Source organism: Chiloscyllium punctatum, chromosome 8 (genome assembly GCF_047496795.1).
Source record: "Chiloscyllium punctatum isolate Juve2018m chromosome 8, sChiPun1.3, whole genome shotgun sequence".
NCBI classification, from domain to species: domain Eukaryota; kingdom Metazoa; phylum Chordata; class Chondrichthyes; order Orectolobiformes; family Hemiscylliidae; genus Chiloscyllium; species Chiloscyllium punctatum.
The window spans coordinates 96,138,317-96,159,421 of NC_092746.1; the positions used below are offsets into that span (position 1 = coordinate 96,138,317).

General features: G+C 42.2%; 1 protein-coding gene across 8 annotated transcripts in view; it reads left to right on the top strand.

Annotated features, from left to right (window-relative positions):
- LOC140480773 (cAMP-responsive element modulator-like) overlaps positions 1-21,105 on the top strand; it is a 161,431-nt gene that overhangs the window by 111,320 nt on the left and 29,006 nt on the right. Inside the window, exon 1 of one of the 8 annotated variants that reach the window (XM_072576131.1) lies at positions 10,129-10,194. The exons of the other annotated variants lie outside the window; for them this stretch is intronic. Coding sequence (XP_072432232.1) covers positions 10,164-10,194 — 31 coding nt within the window. The 5' untranslated portion in view covers positions 10,129-10,163. Of the gene's footprint in view, positions 1-10,128; positions 10,195-21,105 lie in introns of those variants that run through there. 8 annotated transcript variants of the gene reach the window in all.

Below are 21,105 nucleotides of genomic sequence, written 5' to 3' on the forward strand. Positions count from 1 at the left end.
TCTTTGTGCTCAGCATGACCCCAAGCATAGAACAGAGAACAGTGCAGCATAGGAACAGGCTCTTTGGCCCATCATGTCTGTGCTAACCATAATGCTGCTCTAAACTAATCCTATCTGCCTGTAAATGGTCCCTCCCCATCTATTTTCTGCCTGTTCATTTGTCAGTCTAAATGTCTCTTAAACTTTGTTAACAGATCTTCTTCTACCACCTCCCCAGCAACGTAATCCAAGCACCTACTGACCTCAGTGTACATTAAAACCTGCCCTTGCACATCTCTTATAAACTTTTCCCCTCTCACCTTAAACCAGGCCCCTTAGCATTTGACATTTCCATCTTGAGAAAGAAATTCCAACTGTCCACCCTATCCACGCCCCTCAATTTTATATTTCTATCAGGTTGCCCCTCAGCCTCAAATGCTCTATAGGGAAATAAAAATCCAAGTGAACAGTATTCCAAACGTGGCCTGACCAAAGTCTCATACAGTTGCAGCACTTCCTCCTACAGTTGCAGCATGACTTGCCAACTTTTAGATTCATTGCCACAACTGAAGAGGGCAAGCGTGCCATATGCCTTTTTACCACATTATCTGCTGTGTTGCCACTTTCAGGGAGCTATGAACTTAGATCCCAAGATCCCTCTGTATATTAATGCTCCTAATAGTCTGGCCCCTGTACTATATACTTTCCTCTTGCATTTGACCTCCCAAAGTGCATCTCCTGACACTTGTCTGGATTAATCAGCCATTTCTCGGCCCAACTTTCCAGCTCATCTATATCCTGCTACATCCTTTAATATCCCACCTCACTATCCACAACTTGTATTTTTTTGGTGTCATCTGCAAACTTGCTAATCAGACCACTTACATTTTCATCCAAATCATTTATATATTTACATTCAACAGTGGTCCCAGCACTGATTTTGGTGGAGCACCACTAGTCACAGACTTTCAGTCAGAAAAACACTCTTCCACTGCTACTCCATCTTCTATGGTCAAGCTATTTTTGTATCCAACTTGACAACTCACCATAGATTCCATCCAATTTGCTCTTCTGGACCAGCCTACCGACCAATCTCGTCAAATGCTTTAATAAAGTCTATGTGGACCATATCTGCTGTCTTACCCTGCCACTTCCTCAAAAGACTCAACCAAGTTTGAAAGACAAGAACTTTCCTGCATAAAGCCATGCTGATTATATCCAATAAGTCAATTGTTTTTTCCAAATGCAAGTAAGACCTGTCTCTTAGAATCTTCTCCCATAGTTGCCCTACCACTGACGTAATGCTTACTGCATTGTCCCTGTTATCTTGAGCAAAAGAACAGACGTAATTATTTCTCTTAACTAGTCTTCAGTCTTCTGGGACCTACTGCTAAATAGGAAAAAAAGAGCTGTGTCAAGGCCTCCACAATCTCGCCCCTGGCCTGCTTCACTATCTTCGGATAGATCCCATCAGTCCCTGGGAGTTAACTATCTTAAAAATTTTTCAACACACCCAACACCAGCTCCTTAATATTGACATACCTCTACAAACAGGACGATCTTCACCTGAACCAAGGGTGTACCAATATCCTGGGGGGGAAATTTGCTAATGCTCTTCGTGTGGGTTTAAACTAATTCAGCAGGGGTTTGGGAACCAGAATTGTCGTCCGAGTACACAGGAGGTTGAGAGTAGTGAGGTCTGAACTAAGGTTTCAAGGCCACAAGAAGGCACTGACGAGCAGGATGTGTGTCTACTTCAACGCCACGAGCATCTGGAATAAAGTGGGTGAACTTGCAGCGTGGGTTAGTGCCTGGGATTTCGATATTGTGCTCATTTCAGAAACGTGGGTAGAGCAGGGACAGGAATGGTTAATGCAAGTTCCAGGATTTGGATGTTTCAGTAAGAACAGGGAAAATGGTAAAACAAAAGTGAGGGTGGGAGGGGGTCATTGTTAGTCAAGGACAGTATTGCGGTTGCAGAAAGAACATTTGAGGGCTCATCTACTGAGGTAGTACAGGCTGAGATTAGAATCAGGAAAGGAGAGGTCACCCTCTTGGGAGTTTTCTGTAGGCCTCTGAGTAGTTCCAGAGATGTCGAGGATAGGATAGCAAAGATGATTGCCGATTGGAGTGAGAGTGACAGGGTAGTTGTTATGGAGGACTTTAACTTTCCAAATATTGACTGGGAATACTATAGTTCAAATATTTTAGATGGGTCAGTTTTTGTCTAATGTGTGCAGGAGGGTTTCCTGACACAGTAATGCAGACAGACCAACAAGGGGCGAGGCCACATTAGATTTGGTACTATGTAATGAACCAGCCAGGTGTTAAATTTGGAGGTAGATGAGCACTTTTGTAATAGTGACCACAATTCAGTTATGTTTACTTTAGCAATGGGAAGGGATAGGTATATACTGCAGGGCAAGAGTTATAGCAGGGGAAAGGCAATTCTGATGCGATTAGGCAAGATTTAGGATGCATAGGATGGGGAAGGAAACTGCAGAGGATGGGCACAATTGAAATGTGGAGCTTATCAAGGGCCTGCAGTAGCTGTTCCTTGAATAAGTATGTACCGGTCAGGCAGGGAGGGAGTTGTTGAGCACGGGAGCCGTGGTTTACTAAAAAAATTGAATCTCTTGCCATAGAGTCATAGACTCATAGAGATGTACAGCATGGAAACAGACCCTTCGGTCCAACTCGTTCATGCCGACCAGATATCCCAACCCAATCTAGTCTCACCTGCCAGCTCCTGGCCCATATCCCTCTAAACCCTTCCTAATAATTTACCCATCCAGATGCCTTTTAAATGTTGCAATTGTACTAGCCTCCAATACATCCTCTGGCAGCTCATTCCACACACATACCACCATCTGAGTGAAAAAGTTGGCCCTTAGGTCTCTTTTATATTTTTCTCCTCTCACTCTAAACCTATGCCCTCTCGTTCTGGACTCCCCCACCCCATGGAAAACACTTTGTCTATTTATCCGATCCATGCCCCTCATAACTTTGTGAACCTCTATAAGGTCACCCCTCAGTCTCCGACACTCCAGGGAAAACAGCCCCAGCCTACTCAACCACTCCCTATAGCTCAAATCCTCCAACCCTGGCAACATCCTTGTAAATCTTTTCTGAACCCTTTCAAGTTTCACAACATCTTTCCAATAGGAAGGAGACCAGAATTGCACGCAATATTCCAACAATGGCCTAACCAATGTCCTGTACAACCGCAACATGACCTCCCAATTCCTGTACTCAATACTCTGACCAATAAAGGAAAGCATTACCAAACACCTTCTTCACTATCCTATCTACCTGCGACTCCACTTTCAAGGAGCTATGAACGTGCACTCCAAAGTCTCTTTGTTCAGCAACACTCCCTAGGACCTTACCATTAAGTGTATAAGTCCTGCTAAGATTTGCTTTCCCAAAATGTAGCACATCACATTTATCTGAATTAAACTCCATCTGTCATTTCTCAGCTCATTGGCCCATCCGACCAAGATCCTGTTGTAATCTGAGGTAACCCTCTTCGCTGTCCACTACACCTCCAATTTTGGTATCATCAGCAAACTTACTAACTATCCAAATCATTTATATAAATGATGAAAAGTAGAGGACCCAGCACTGATCCTTGTGGTACTCCACTGGTCACAGGCCTCCAGTCTGAAAAGCAACCACCACCACCACCCTCTATCTTCTACCTTTGAGCCAGTTCTGTATCCAAATGGCAAGGGTAGTTATGGTAGGGGTTTTTAACTTTCCATACATAGACTGGGACTGCCATAGTGTTAACGGTTTAAAAAGAGAGGAATTTGTTAATTGTGTACAAGAAAATCTTCTTATTCAGTATGTGGATGTACCTTCTAGAGAAGGTGCAAAACCTGACCTACTCTTGGGAAATAAGGCAGGGCAGGTGACTGAGGTGTCAGTGGGGGAGCACTTTGGGGCCAGCGACCATAGTTCTATTAGTTTTAAAATAGTGATGGAAAAGGATCTAAAAGCTGAAGTTCTAAATTGGAGGAAGGCCAATTTTGACGGTATTAGGCAAGAACTTTAAAAAACTGATTGGGCGCCGATGTTGAGTCTTTGAGTTCTTGCAGTCCTGCAACGGTGTTTCTGTTGCATTCTTCTTTATACTGAAAGGAGGTCCATTTTATCACATCCTTGGACATTTCTAGTGCCTTGCATTTGTGGACAATCGTGGATGGAATTTGCACTTCCAGTTTCGGCATGCCTGGACTGCCATTCCTGTTGATGGCATACAGGATTCTGTCAGCGGTATGAGGTGGAAGTTGGAGGAATTCTTTCATGGCGTTTCGTATGATATGGTCCAGCTTTAAGAATGTGCATTGAGATGCTTTGGACAGGATCAAATGAAAATACAATCTGAGGATGACATGCTCTCTTTAGGATCTCTAGGCATTGCTTTGGTCGGAGAGATGCTGCCTGTATTCCTTTCACTGAAGTCTAAAGCCTCTCCTCCCATTCTCCTTCTGACACACCTGATACAGGCACCCAGGTATTTCTCAGTATCACCTGGGGGTATATAAGCTATAAGTTCATTATGGAGCTTCCAGTTAACAAAGTGATTATATAGGAAGGTCTTCCTCTTTAAAGTGAAGTGGAAGCCCTTCATCTTTGTGATGTTAATATTGAGGCCCTTATGGTCACAATATGACTGGAGTAGCTTTAGATTCCTCGTCATACTGGTGTGAAAGTCAGTCAGAAGGGCTATGTCATCTGCGAAGGCCAAAGTTGAGCAGTTGACTCTTCTGCCACCCAGGGCATGGTGACCCCTGAGTTGGCCTACTCCAGAGAGCATGTCAGAGGATCTAGAGCACTGTTAAATAATATTGGTGAGAGTGGCTCGCCCTGCTTCATACCCCTCTCAATGTTTATTAGGGTGGTACAAGTACCATTCCCTTCTACCATGGTTGTATTGCCAGCGTAGAGATCCTTGATCAGGCCTACAAAGGCTTTTGGAAGATGTGCTGTTTGCAACGTTTTCAGTAGTAGTTTGTACCCAACCAAGTCGTACGCTTTTGCCAGCTCAACAAAGACTACTGTGCGATCCTTGCAGTTATGCTTTGCTCCCTTAATTATATTCTCAAGGTTAACAATGTTTTCATTGCACCTGGGAGTGGCTGCTAGAAACCCTTTCTGTCTATTGTTAATTTCAACAATTTTACTGAGGGGTTTTGCCATTATTTTTGTGAAAAGTCATAGCAGCATCGACCAATGCTTTTTATTTGAGATTGGTCTGTGTGGACCACGGCTGTCTCGTACTTTTTCTCAGTCATTCTGTCAATCAGCAGCCAACGCTAATGAGCTTACCAGTGGGGACAACGAGGAGGCACGACACAAACCATGTGCCAAAAATACGTCAAAACGTCATAGTTACTCCCGCCAATTATAGATCAGTGAGTCTTCCTTCGGTTGTGGGTAAAGTTTTGGAAAGGGTTATAAGAGATAAGATTTATAATCATCTAGAAAGGAATTTGATTAGGGAGAGTCAACACAGTTTTATGAAGAGTAGGTCGTGCCTTACAAACCTTGTTAAGTTCTTTGAGAAGGTGATCAAATAGGTGGATGAGATTAAAGCGGTTGATGTGGTGTATATGGATTTCAGTAAGGCATTTGATAAGGTTCCCCACAGTAGGCTATTGCATAAAATATGGAGGCATGAGATTGAGGGTGATTTTGTGATTTGGATAAGAAATTGGCTAGCTGAAAGAAGACAGAGAGTGGTGGTTGATGGAAATATTCATCCTGGAGTTCAGTTACTAGTGGTGTACTGCAAGAATCAGTTTTGGGTCTACTGTTGTTTGTCATTTTTGTAAATGACCTGGATGAGGGCATATAAGGAAGGGTTAGTAAAGTTGCTGATGGCACTATGGTCAGTAGAGGTGTGGATAGTGACGAAGGATTTTGCAGGTTCCACAGGGACATAGATAAGCTGCAGAGCCAGGCTAAGAGGTGGCAAATGGAGTTTAATGCAGAAAGATGTGAGGTGATTCACTTTGGAAGAAGTAACAGGAATGCAAAGTACTGAGCTAATGGTAAGATTCTTGGTAGTGTAGACAAGTAGAAAGATCTCGGTGTCCTGGTACATAGATCCTTGAAAGTTGCCACCCGCTTTGATAGGGTTGTTAAGAAGGCATACGGTGTGTTAGCTTGTATTGGTAGAGGGATTGAGTTTTGGAACCATAAGCTCATGCTGCAACTGTACAAAACTCTGGTGCGGCCTCACTTGGAGTATTGCGTATAGTTCTGGTCACTACATTATCAAAAGGATGTGAAAGCTTTGGAAAGGGTTCAGAGGAGTTTACTAGAATGTTGCCTGGTATAGAGGGAAGGCCTTATGAGGAAAGGCTGAGAGACTTGGGTCTGTTCTCATTATGCACCTAACACTATGGGTGATTTAGCATGGCTAATTCACCTAACATGCACATCTTTGGATTGTGGGAGGAAACCAGAGCACCCGGAGGAAACCCATGCAGGCAGTCGCCCCAGGCTGGAATCGAACCCAGGTCCCTGGTGCTGTGAGGTAGCAGTGCTAAACTACTGAGCCAGCATGCCATCTTGGAAAAAATTACAACAAAACTCAGTGCAGGAATATGAATAGTAAAGGAAACATGCTATGTCACACCTCAAAGGGCTTGGCAAATAAAAAAAGGAAATGGACTTGTAATGATATAAAACTATGGCATCTACTCAATTTGTGATGAGACAATCACAGTTTTAATTTCTGATTGGCATCAAAGTGCCATGCCTCACCCAGTTTTCTGGCTTCTGGAAACAACTATGCTAATTACGGATTTTGCAAACGCAGTTCGAAGTGCACAATGAATACTTTAAAACAAATTCTTCACATCCAAGCCACTATAAGGTAACTAGTCCAGTGGCATTACTACTATACTATAATTACCTAGTGTTATACTACTCAAATCAAATTTCTTCATAGACTCTCTACAGAAACCGGCCATTTGGCCTAACAAGTCCACACTGACCCTCCGAAGCGTATCCCACCCAGACCCATTCCCCTACCCTCTTATTCGAACAGTTCCCCTGACTAATGTAATTAACCTATACATCCTGAACATTATAGGCAGTTTAGAACATAGAACATAGAAGAATACAGCGCAGTACAGGCCCTTCGGCCCTCGATGTTGCGCCGATCAAAGCCCACCTAACCTACACTAACCCACTATCCTCCATATACCTATCCAATGCCCGCTTAAATACCCATAAAGAGGGAGAGTCCACTACTGCTACTGGCAGGGCATTCCATGAACTTACGACTCGCTGAGTGAAGAACCTACCCCTAACATCAGTCCTATATCTACCCCCCCTTAATTTAAAGCTATGCCCCCTTGTAATAGCTGACTCCATACGTGGAAAAAGGTTCTCACTGTCAACCCTATCTAACCCCCTAATCATCACGTCACCTGCACATCTTTGGGCTGTGAGAGAAAACCACAGAGAATGTGCAAACTCTACATAGGCAGTTGCCCAAGGCTGGAATCGAACCTGGGTCCCTGGCACTGTGAGGCAGCAGTGCTAACCACTGAGCCACTGTGACGCCCCCAATAGCACTTCAAGTCTCTTCTATTTATTGTACATAGCATGGGTGTGTCTAAATGTTCTAATAGCGATCAAAATCCTTTCTTTTTGCTTAAACTTTACATTTTCCCCATTTCCAACTTGGACACCTAGAAGGTCACAGTTAAAGATCTGGTCATAATCTTCACTTGGAGATAAGTGCTGGGCAGCACGGTGGCTCAGTGGTTAGCACTGCTGCTTCACAGCGCCAGGGACTCGGACAACTGCCTGTGTGGAGTTTGCACATTCTCCCCATGTCTGCGTGGGTTTCCTCCGGCTTCCTCCCACAGTCCAAAGATGTGCAGGTTAGGTGAATTGGTCATGCTGGATTGTCCGTAGTGTTGGGTTTATTAGTCAGGGGTAAACATCGGGGATTGGGTCTGGGTGTGTTGCTCTTTGGAGGGTCGGTGTGGCCTTGTTGGGCCGAAGGGCCTGTTTCCACACTGCAGGGAATCTAATCTAATCATAAATGATCAAATGACATAATAAAAAGCAAACTTGCCTTATAAGGTCCTATTTTTAAAAATTTCTCTTCAGATTTCTAAATTGTGCGTAAGTGTGAGTTCAGTACACTACAGACATTCTGTGCCAAATCTCAACTGTACATTTCCCTGTAAAACATCTGCCATTTGCCCACTCTGATTTTAACTATAACTGTTGCTTAGACTTCTGATCAAAAGGTTGTGGGTTCTAATCTCATTCCAGAAACTGGAGTGCAACCATCATGGCTGACTCTCCAGTGTAATATTGATGGAATGCTGCACTGTTAAAATATTTGTTTTTAAAAGAAAATTACATGGTACCATTTGGAAGAAATACAGGGGAGTTTCCACTGTGTTTGGGGCCAATTAGTATCCTTCAAACAATGTCATTAACTAAAAAAAAAATGGATTGGTTATTCCTATGTTGTTGCTTGTGGGAATTTGGCATATGCAGATTGGTTGCTACATTTTTGTCTGCTAAATGCTTGCGAATGTCTATGGTCATAAGAGACACAATACAGTACCAAGGCTTTTTTAGATTTTGGTAACTGCTGGAAAATTAGGCGAGGGCAGAATCAAACTTGACTGCACTTCTCACCATGAGTAGATATACTAACACTCCTTGCTTTGACACATACATGATGAAAAGCCACACCTGGCACTCAGTAAACCAGTAAACAGCATCTGTGATGAATGAATCTATAGTATTCTTTACGATCGAGGGCTGTCGTGGCTGGGCCATTAAGCATAATCAAAGCTGAGAGAAATGGATTTTTAATCATTATGGGAATTTAGAATTATTAGGAAAAGGCAGGAAAGGAGTTGAGGATTATCAGAGATCAGACATGATCTCATTAAATGATGGAGCAGACTCAAAGGGCCAACTGGCCTATTTCCTATGTCTTCTGGTCACTTAGAGGGTAGTAGTTAGCTACTTGATAGTAGAGTCATTGTAGAGGACTTCTTGCATCACTGTGAAGATTGAAAAATGACTGACAGGGCAGTAATTGGTTGAATTGAGTATGTTCTGCTTTTGGTAGGCAGAACATACCTAGGTATTTTTACAAAGCCATGTAGATGCCAGTGTTCTAGCTGGACTGGAACAACTTAGTGGTGCAGCTAGTTCCTTGGAGCACAAGATTCTTATTCAACGTGAGTAAATTACCAAGGTCTTTTTCTCAGGGTAGGGGAGTCCAAAACTAGAGAGCACAGGGTCTAAGGTGAGTGGGGAAGGATTTTAAGGGGATCAAAGGGACAACTGTTTAATGCAGAAGGTGGTGCATGTCTAAAACAAGCTGCCAGAGGAGGTGGTAGAGGCTGGTACAATTACAACATTTAGAAGGCACCTGGATGGGTACATGACTAGGGAGGGCTTAGAGGGATATGGGCTGATTGCTGGCAAATAGGGCTAGATTAATTTAAGATAGCTGGTGGACACAGATGATTTGGACTGAAGGGTTTGCTTCTGTGCTTTATAATTCTAGTATGTATTTTCCTTAAGTCTTGATTGACTTCTAAAGCGGTTGTCAGTCAGAACTTAAAGGAATGAATTTGCAGTTAGCATCATGGGAGCTGTTCTGAGAGGAAGGAAACTCAAACGGATAGATTTTATACTTGGGAGAAATATCAGATTTTTCTTAAAAATGAACAAACATTTTTCTGTCACGTTGAGGCAATATGGCAAACATTTTCTTATCTGTGGAAAATTTTGAAAACTTAAATCCTAAAAAATGGAAATTAGCAACGAGATTTCTTCAAAGCATTTTCTTTTCACAGAAAGCTGCAATTATATCTGAGTAAAAGTCTCTTTAATATTTATTGTGTTTAAACTAAATTTTGAGTTTGTAGGCATGCTTTGCCTTCTAAGAAAGAGCTATTAAATAATCAAAGCATAATGAAAGTTATTAAATCCAATGTTTATAAATTATTAGTTTTGACATTTGCAGTGTAGAAAGTATCCAGTTAGAAAGCTGTTGTTGAAAGACATTGATGTCACTCTGATGTCATTGTGTCTTATTGTAATCCTATAAAAGCATGTTGCCTAAGAGCCTTTCACATAGAGTGAGTGGAGAGAGATAAGCAATCTGCAAAGGGCTAGACATGGCTGTGACACAGGATGATACAGAAACAGGTAAAGTAACAGCAACAGATACAAAACATTTTGTACATATTTAAAACTAATAAGTTCCTTTTCTTTATATTTCAGTAAATAGATAAACTTGCAGATTCAGTTTTCAGTACTGGCACTGCATACTTGCATTTTGATAAATTAGCATTTAGCTGAAATTGTTTCTCATTTAGTGCACTGAATTTTTTTTTGTTGTGTTGCAGATTAGTATTAATGAGTGAAAATAATAAATATAATTTTGTAGTATATTTTCCCATTTCACAGGAAACCTTCTGATTGGGTACAAATGTAAGATAATGTCCCTGATTTTGTATCAAGCTCTTTTTATTATTTGTTCCCTCGAACATTTCAATTTAAATGTTGAACGAATGACACATTCTGAAACAGGAAGTTACCTTATTAAATTTTGTGTATATATATGTGTGTGTGTATGGTGTAAATTAATTTAAAAAAGCATGATGTGCCTGTGCTGTGAGTTAATTAAATGTCAGATATGCAGTAAATCCTGTAGCAGTTGCTTTAATGAAGAATTTGTTGATGCACTTTCCCTCCTTTCTGTGTATTTTAGATGGTAGATTTACACCCTATTGAGTTTAGCTTGCTGACGTCATTAGAGTTCCTGGAATTTAGTGTCAACAGGGAAATGTAAATATTCAAAAGAAAAGGAGGCACTTATTGACGTCTGAATAGAACACAAACCTATTTTACGTGTTGTTCTAATGTTTTGCCAAAAATGTTCAAACCACAAAGATGATGTTTTGGCTCAGTGTTTGTTCCACTGTTACTAAACTGAAAATTAAGTATTTCTGCAGATTGATAGATATTTTCATATTTATGTAAACTTTACCAATTCTACTTCAAGGTTTTCTGTTTTCTCTTCCACAATTTGCACTTGTGTTAAAGCAATCAGTGTTTAAAAAACATGTGTGTGATTCTTTTTCCTGATTGTTCTAGTAATAACCCTGAGTTTAAGGTGGTATTGGGGCCTTTTCTTTGAAATATAGGGGAACCTCGATTTTCCGAACAAGATGGGCGGCACTATTTCGTTTGGATAATTGATTATTCGGTTAATCAATTCAATGCCTTTCCTCTGGGGCTTGGAGTTTTCTATTAAGTCTGCTCCCTGTTCGGACTAGGCAGCAGCACAGTGCGTGCGAGGCCCCACCCACCCCATCCAGCATCACCCCCCCTGCTCACCCTCCAACACCGCCCCTCCAACCGCTCCCCCAAACCCTGTCCAACACCGCTCCCCTACCCCCACCCAGTCTGCCCGCCCCCCAATCCCATCCAACACTGCCACCCCATCCTCCCCCCGGCCCTTCTCTGGGGCAGCCGAACTGGACACCCACAACAAGACTGCTGCTGCTGCTGCCTTTTGGGGCGGGTGAGTCTCCAAATAGCTTGTGTGTGGACGCATGCGCTCACACACACACAAACTTTTTGACAGGTTGCACCTTTGCCCTGTACAGGACAACGTTGGAGAGATTATCTGGGGAAGGGGGGTTTAGGGTTCACCCTTGTGTAGAACTCCAGGAAAAGTGTGGGGAGTGAGAGAGAGACGTTGTCTACACTCCCATCAGTCCAGGACTGTTCTTGACAGCACTTTTAATCACTGGAAACAAAAAACGCGATCAGTGTTGGACACACGTCTTTGATGTGCTGTTTCTTTGGGACCTTGAGATCCCCTTCGGATAATCCAGTTTTCGGATAATTGGTATTCAGATAATCGAAGTTCCTCTGTACTTCACTGTTGTGGTAATAGGATTTCCTTAAGGTGTTTGGAAAGGAAATTCAATGACAAATGTTTCCACGTCAAGTTGGTCCGTGACTTAGTAAGTTTAGTGGAGGTTTTTTCATATTTGTTTGTGGGATGGCAAAGTGACTGCAAGGCTGCCATTTATGACCCATCCCTAATTGCTTTGAGAAGGTGATGGTAGCTATCATCTTGAACTGCTGCATTCTCTGTGTAGATGTACCTATAGTCCTTTTTGAAAAGGAGATTCAGGTTTTTGGCCCATGGCAGAGAAGGATCAGCAATGTATTCTTAGGGCAGGGTGGTGGGAAACTTCAAGGGTAGGCTGCAGATAGTGCCTTTTCCATGCATTTGCTACCCTTGTCCTTTTCTGGTTTTAGTGATTTGGAAGGTGTTGTTGAAGGATACTTAGCAAGTAGATGCAATGAATCATGCACAGATGATGCAAGCAGTGAATGTTTAAAGTGGTGGATGGAATGTGGATAAAGCTTTCTGCTTTCTCCTTACAGAGAACGTTCAGTTATACAGCACAGGAATTGACTCTTAGGCTCATAATGTGCTGAACATGATGCCAAATTCAACCAATCCCTTCTACTGCCCTTGGTCCATATCCCTCTGTTCCTTGCATATTCATGTGCATATCTAAAAGTCCCTTAAATGCCTCTATTGTAAGTGCCTCCACCACTACTCCTGATAGCACGTTCCAAACTCCTACCACTCTGTGTGTAAAAGACTTGCCCCTCAAATCTCCTTTGAATTTTCCCCCTCTCACATTAAATGCATGCCCCCGAATATTAGGCATTTCAACTCTGGGAAAAAAGGATTCTGACCGTCAACCCTATCTATAAATCTCATAATTTTATAGACTTCCATCAAATCTGCCTTCAGCCTCCACCACTCCAGAGAAAACAACATAAGTGTTTAGCTTCTCCTTGTAGCTCATACTGTCTAATCCAGGCAGTATTGTGATAAACCTCTTCTGCAGCCTCTCCAAAGCCTCCACATCCTTCCTGTAATGTGGCAATCAGAATTGAATGCAGTAATCTAAGTGGGACCTAGCCAAAGTCTTGTAAAGCTGCAACATGACATCCTAACTCTTGTACTCAATTCCCTGACCAATAAAGGCAAACATGCAATACTACTTCTGTACCACCCTATCCACTTGCAGGGAGCTATGGACTTGAACCCCAAGATCCCTCTATGCATCAGTGCTGTTTAGGGTCCTGTTATTAATTGCATACTTTTCCTTAACGTTTGATCTCCCAAAGTGCAGCACCTCACACTTAACTGGATTAACCTCCTTCTGCCATTTCTCCTCCTATATCTGCAACTGATCTATAGCCTGTTGTATCCTTTGATAACTTTCTACACTACCTGCAACTCTTACAGATCTTTGAATCATCTGCAAACTTAGTAACCCATCCATCTACGTTTTCATCCAAGCCATTTGTACATCATAAACAGCAGAGGTCCCAGGTCATAGAGTCAAAGAGATGTACAGCATGGAAACAGACCCTTCGGTCCAACCCGTCCATGCCGACCAGATATCCTAACCCAATTTAGTCCCACCTGCCAGCACCCGGCCCATATCCCTCCAAACCCTTCCTATTCGTATACCCATCCAAATGCCTCTTAAATGTTTCAATTGTACCAGCCTCCACCACATCCTCTGGCAGCTCATTCCATACTTCACCCAACAGATCCTCCAAGATTAGTTGTGAATTTCACTGTATGTTAATTTTCCCAGATGCACTCCGATGTCCAGCGATACACGAATTCAAACAGCAAAGGCGGTAACTGTACAGGTTCTCCCTCTCTCCTGCACTGTCCTCACCATGTGCTTCCTTTGTCTGCTCTTCCCCCTTTTAAACTGCTGCTGTTTTGACTTTTTTTTTCCCAAAGTTCCAAAACAGTGCAACAGCATATAAAACAGTAATTGCTGCTCCTGGAATTCGAGGAAATCACCTCCAACACCTCAAAATTACCTCAAAAAAAGGAGCAGCTCTTACAGTCAAAACTTTTTCCCGTCCTCCATCTTGGATTACCCAGTTTTTGTGGAACACCACTAATTGCAAACCTCCATCCAGGAAAACATCCTTCTACCTTTACCCTTTCCCTTCTATGGGCAAGCCAATTCTGAATCCATGCTGCAAAGACACCATGGATCCCATGCATTTTAGTCTTCTGAATGAGCCTCCCATGAGGAACCTTGTCAGAAGCCTTGCTAAAATCCATGTAGACAACAGCCATTGCTCTACCCTCATCAATCAACTTTGTCACTTCCTTAAAAAATTCAATCAAATTAGTAAGACATGACCTGCCCTGCACAAAACTGTGCTGACTAACCCTAATTAGGCCATGCTTTTCCAAATGCATGTAAATCCTATCCCTAAGCATTTTCTGCAACAGCTTTCCAACCACTGATTTGAGACTCTCCAGTCTATAGTTTCCTGCATTGTCCCTATTTCCTTTCTCGAGCAAAGGAATAGTATTAGCTACTCTCCAGTGGCTATCAAGGATACAAAGATTGTGGTCAAGGCCCCAGCAATTTACTCTCCTGCCTCTCTCAATAACCAGGGGTAGATACGATTGGACCTTGGGAACTTATCCATCTTAATGCTCTTCAAGAGATCAAACGCCACCACTTTCTTGGTCTCCAAAATGCTGAAGCATATTAGCATGCTCCACATAAATCTCACTACCCTCCATATCCTTCTCCTGGGTGAATACTGACGCAAAGTACTCATTTAGGATCTTGCCTACATCCTCTACCTACAAACACAAGTTCCCTCCTTTGTCCTTGAGTGGTCCTTCCTTCTCCCTCAGTATGGTCTCCTTTTGAATATGTGTATAGAACACCATAGGATTCTCTTTAACCCTACTTGCTAAGGTAATTTCATTGCCCCTTCTTGCTCTCCTAAAATTCTCACCTGCTTTCTTTATATTCCTTTTGGGTCCTGTCCAATTTTAGCTTCTTAAACTTTACATATGGTTCTATTGATACTATTAACCTTCTTGAGTGTTGTTGGAACTATATTTGGAAAGGCAGATTTGTCAGTATTTCATTACACTACAGAACTGAGCCCCCAAATGTGTTTTCAGTGGTGGGGCCACTGAAATGTAGATAAGGTAGATGTAGATAAATGACTTGGGTGAAGCAACCAAAGATATGATTGCTAAATTTGCTGTTAGCACTAAACCAACTCTTCTTATTTAAGGAAGGGTGTGGTTGTGTTGGAAGCAGTTCATAGAAGGTTTATCTGACTAATACATGGACTAGGTGTCTTGTCTTATGACAAAGGGTTGGATAGTTTAGCCTTGTATCCATTGGAGTTTATAAGAGGCGATTCGATTGAAGTATATAAGATTTCAAAGGTCATGAAAGGGTATTTGTGGAAATGGTTCCTCGTGAAGGGAAACCCAGAGCTAGGGTTCCCCGATCCAAAGTAAGAGGTTGCCCTTTTAAGATTGAGACAAGAATTTATTTCTCAAGGAAGTCGTGAGTCTTTGGAACTTCCTTCTTCAAAAAGCAGTGGAATCAGGCTCCTTGAATATTTTTAAAACAAAGCTGGATAGATTCTTGAGAAGGTAGGGTGCTGACGTTATCAGATAGAGGTGAGAATGTGGAGTCATCAGATGATACATTTCAGTTGAAACACTGAGGCTAACTTCAGTGCTGAATTTGTAAATGGTGCTATGGGATTATTTACATCCAGTTGGGAAAGCAACTGGGACTTGATTTACCATCTCACCTAAAAGATAGAGATCTTGATCAGTGCACCATTTTCCAAGCTAGAGTGCAGTGACAACCTAGATTTTTTGTACTCAAGTCCTGAAGAGGTACTTGTACCCACATAGCTTTGTGATTCAAGAGGTGAAGTGCTACCAACTAAGCCATGGTTGACACTTAATCCAAAGCACCCTAATTGACAAAGCATAATCCCAAATTCTCTTAAAAAAAACATATAGAACATAGCTTGTTAGCATCCAATTGTTACTGTATGTAGATTTAATGAGAAACCTACATGTAGATGCCTTCACTCAGTTCCTCAGGGTTTCCACTGCAGCTTTTCTCCTTTACTTCTTTTTACTTTGTGAGTAAAATCTGGCATATTAATTACACTGTTTTTAGTTTGTGGCTCTCTTTCGAGCAAAAGGCTCATATTTAACAACCATGCATTTGTTCAAAATGATTTAGCATAGAAGAAAGTCCTCATTTAAACTAAACTCTCACTTATTATGAGGTAAAAACAATGACTGCAGATGCTGGAAACCAAATTCTGGATTAGTGGTGCTGGAAGAGCACAGCAGTTCAGGCAGCATCCAAGTAGCTTCGAAATCGGCAGCTTGGATGCTGCCTGAACTGCTGTGCTCTTCCAGCACCACTAATCCAGAATCTCACTTATTATGACCCTCCCAAACCATCCTCTGATGTAAACCATCCCTTAATGTAACCACTCTTAGCAGCCTCAATTGTGATAAGAGCCTGGGTTTTGAAAGCTGACCATCAATTTGGAGAAGTGCCTTTCTCAGGTGTATTTTAATGAATATTTCTGTGTTGTAGCTATGTCTGTTAAAACAAGCGATGTATTTTAAAAAAAAGCCTTGTACAAGTCATCATTAGGTCAGATTGAAAGGCCAAATAATATACTTAATGTTATTTACTTAAAATAAGGGTTCATTTTATGCCCTGTAGTGTCAGTCATGATCACATGCTTCCTACTGAATTGCACGTTTTCAGGTTAAAGGCCTGATCCAGGGCTTGAATAGAAAAGTCGAAGGGGGATAACTGCACTGTTGGAGGTGCTGTCTTTCAGATGAGATGACATTAGTCAAGGCCTCATCTGCCTGCTCGGGTGAATGCAAAAGATTCCATGACACTATTGTGAAGAAGATAAGGGAATATTTTCTTGTGTGCTGGCCATTATTTACCCCTCAGCAAACATTACAGAAACAGATTTAAGTGGTCAGTATGTCATAGTTGTTTTCGGAGGCTTTCTGAGCGTATATTGGCTACTACATTTCTGACATTACTGTGATGTCCCTGTAACTGTGGGGGATACGTTCCAAGACCTACCGCAGAAGCCTGAAACCACAGATTGGAGTGAACCCATTCAGTTAAATGGGAAATTTAGCTTCCTGGCAACCCTATGGCCGCTGATTCTGGAAGGTTCCCTATAATGTGTTCAGGCCGTAATAAACTGCCGGTAACTGAAACTGCGGAAAACTATTCTGAGGATATGGGGTTCGCCATGTACACTGGTGAATACAGTTCAAGAAGTACTTCATGACTGAGACAAGAGGAATGCACTGTTGCTCTTGTCCCACCATTCCATGAATCACAATATATTAAAAAAAAATTCTTCCTGGTTACCAAAATTACCATTTAAGTACCTTAGCACATCAGGTTTTAAATAACAAGAGGTTCACCAATCATTTTTCTTAATAAACACAATTATTGATTTAGTATTAAAACAAGACTTATACTCTAAAGACCACAGGTTGTTCTTTTCCCCTTGGTGGAGGGATCAATGAGCAGGGTCAATGATTTAAGGTAAGATGCAGAAGGCTCAGAGGAGATGTGAGGAAAACCAGAGGAAGCATAATTGTGTGAGGTATTGGAGAGCGGGATGGGAAACTGGAACTCATTGCTTGTAAGGTTTGTAGAGGCAGGAACTCTCCTAACATTTAGTATATATTTAGATGTGCACTTGCAGTCCAAAGGCACACAAAACAATGGGCCAAATGATGGAAAATGGGATTTAGAATAGTGAGATGGTTGTTTTTGACTGTCTCAGCCCAAGGTCTTTTTCTATGCTGTAGATCTCTATGACTGTATAATCTTGCTTTCTTCTGATTAAGTGCAAGTTGCACTGACGTTCTTGAATGGATTCTTGCTATGAAGTCCAGTGAAATGTCTCACCATATTTTACTAAGTTTGCATTAGTTGCCTACTTGACCCCTATGGAGTTCTCATGTCCAATTCTAGCCCCATCTTATCATGCACCATTTTGAGAATATCCACCGAATATCCATGTCTTATGCCAGCACTGTCTTAAAAATTCCATTGTTGTATCCAGATAATCACTGTTTGGGTGCACTGTCTGAAGTTGCCAGCATGGTTCATGATATTTGCCACACATGTGAAATGCCTAAATTGGCATCTAACATTGCGAGCAGGAATGTGGAGGTCCTGCTGCACGGCTGATGAAGAAATGGGCCTTCCTCTTCTTCAGTTCACTATGTCAGCGCTGACCATGACGCCATTCTAAACTAATCCCATCTGCTTGCACTTGGTCTATATCTCTTTATTCTGTGCCTGTTCATGTATCTGTTGAAATACCTCTTAAAGTTTGCTATCATAGCTGTTTCTACCATTTCCCCTAGCAGCTTGTTCCAGGCATCTACCATCCTCTGCAATTAAAAAAAAGGTTTCTTGCACATAGAACAGTACAGTGTAGAACAGGCCCTTCAGCCCTCAATGTTACGCTGACCTGTGAACCAATCTAAGCCCATCACCCTACACTATCCCATCATCATCCATATGCTTATCCTAGGACTATTTAAATGCCCCTAATGTGACTGAATTCACTACATTAGCAGGCATGGCATTCCACGCCCTTACTACTCTCTGAGAAAAGAGCCTGCCTCTGACATCTGTCTTAAATCTATCACCCTTCAATTTGCAGCTATGCCCCCTCATGTAAGGAGATGGCCTCATCTTAGGAAAAAGACTCTCACTGTCCACTCTATCTAATCCTCTGATCACCTTGTATGTCTCTTTAAATCCCCTCTTAGCCTTCTTCTCTCCAATGAGAACAGACCCAAGTCCCTCAGCCTTTCCTCATAAGACCAATGCTCTATAATAGATAACATCCTGGTAAATCTCCTCTGCTTTTCCAATGCTTCCACATCCTTCCTGTAATGGAGTGACCAGAACTGCACACAATACTCCAAGTGAAGCCACACTAGCATTTTGTACAGTTGCAGCATGACATCACGGCTCTGGAACTCAATCTCTCTACCAATAAGATCTGACACAACGTTTGCCTTCTTAACAGCACAATCAACCTGGTGGCAACTTTCAGGGATCTACGTGCATGGACACCAAGATCCCTCTGCATATGCACACGACCAAGAATCTTTGCATTAGCCTAGTATTCTGTATTCCTGTTATTCTTCCCAAAGTGCATCACCTCACATTTATCTGTATTGAACTCCATTTGCCACCTTTCAGCCCAATTCTGCAGTTTATCCAAGTCTTCCTGCAACCTGCAACATTCCTCCACACGCTCCACCGACTTTAGTATCATCTACAAACTTACTAACGCATCCTCCTTTGCCTGCATCTAAGTCATTTATAAAAATGACAAAACAGATCCTTGTGGCATACCACTAGTAACCGGACTCCAGGCTGAATACTTTCCACCAACCACCACTTGTTGCCTTCTTACAGAAAGCCAGTTCCTAATCTAAACTGCCAAATCACCTTCAATCCCATGCCTCTGCATTTTCTCCAATAGCCTACCATGTGGAACCTTATACAAGGCTTTACTGAAGTTCATGTGCACCACGTCAACTGCCCTACCCTCATCCATATGCTTGGTCACCATCTCAAAACACTCAATGAGGATTGTGAGAGACAGCCTGCCCTTGACGAATCCATGTTGAGTATTTCCAATCAAATTGTTGCTTACTCGATGATTATAAATCCTATCTCTTATAATCCTTTCCAAAACTTTTCCTACAACAGGCGTAACACTCACTGGTCTGTAAGTACCTGGGTCATTCCTACTGCCCTTCTTGAACAAGGACACAACATTTGCAATCCTCCAGTCCTCTAGTACTAAACCTGTCGACATTGATGGCTCAAATATCGAGGCCAAAGGTTCAGCCATCTCCTCCCTAGCTTCCCAGAGAATTCTTGGAAAAAATCCCAACCGGCCCAGGGGACTTATCTACTTTCACAGAATTGATAACACCTCCTCCTTACTAATCCCAATCCTTTCAAGTCTCATAGCCCGTATCTCAGTCTACAATTTTCTCCTTTTCCTGAGTGAAAACAGATGAGAAATATTCGTTTAGCACCTCTCTAATTTCTACAGAGTCCAACACAATTTCACACTTTTCTCTTTGACAGGCCCCATTCTAACCCAGTCATCCTTTTTATTCCTCACATACCTATAGAAAGCTTTAGGGCTCTCCATTATTCTACCTGCGAAAGACTGCTGGTGTCCCCTCCTTGCTCTTCTTAACTCTTTCTTTAAATCCTTCCGAGCTACTCTGTAACTCTCCCTTGCCTCATCTGAACCATCTTGCCTCAATGTCACATAAGCTTCCCTCTTCCGCTTAACAAGAAATATAATTTCTTTAGTAAATCCCTTTTCCCTTAACTTATCACTTCTTCCTTGCCTGACAGGGACATACCTATCAAAGACACACAATATCTCTTCCTTAAACCAGCTCCACATTTCGATTGTCCCCATTCCCTGCATTTTGCTGCCCCATTCTATCCCTCTGAAATCTTGCCTAATCGCATTATAATTGCCCTTCCCCCATCTATAACTCTTGTCCATTGGCATATACCTATCCCTTACCATCGCTAAATTAAACGTAACCAATTTATGGTCACTCTTTCGAAAGTGCTCACCTATCACTAAATCAAACACCTGGCCTGGTTCATTACCAAGCACCAGATCCAGTGTTGCCTCCCATCTTGTCAGCCCTTCGACATACTGTGTCAGGAAACCTTCCTGCACGCATTGGACAAAAACTGATCCATCCAATGTACTAGAGTTATAGCACCTCCAGTCAGTATCGGGGAAATTAAAGTCCCCCATAATGACCACCATGTTCCTTTCACTCCTACCCAGAATCGATTTGCTGATCTTCTCCTCCACATCCCTGGAACTTTGCGAAGGCCTAAAAAAAATTCCCAGCAGTGTGACCTCACCTCTCCTGTTTCTAATCTCAGTAGACGAGTCCCCATCAAAAGTTCTGTCAGCCATTGTTATACTGTCCTTGACTAACAAAGCTACACCTCCACCCCCCCCCCCCCCCCCCCCACCCCCCCCAAAAACCACTACCGCCTTTTACCGCCTTTCCTGATCTTAATGAAAGATCTAAATCCTGGAATCGGCAACATCCACTCTTGACTTTAC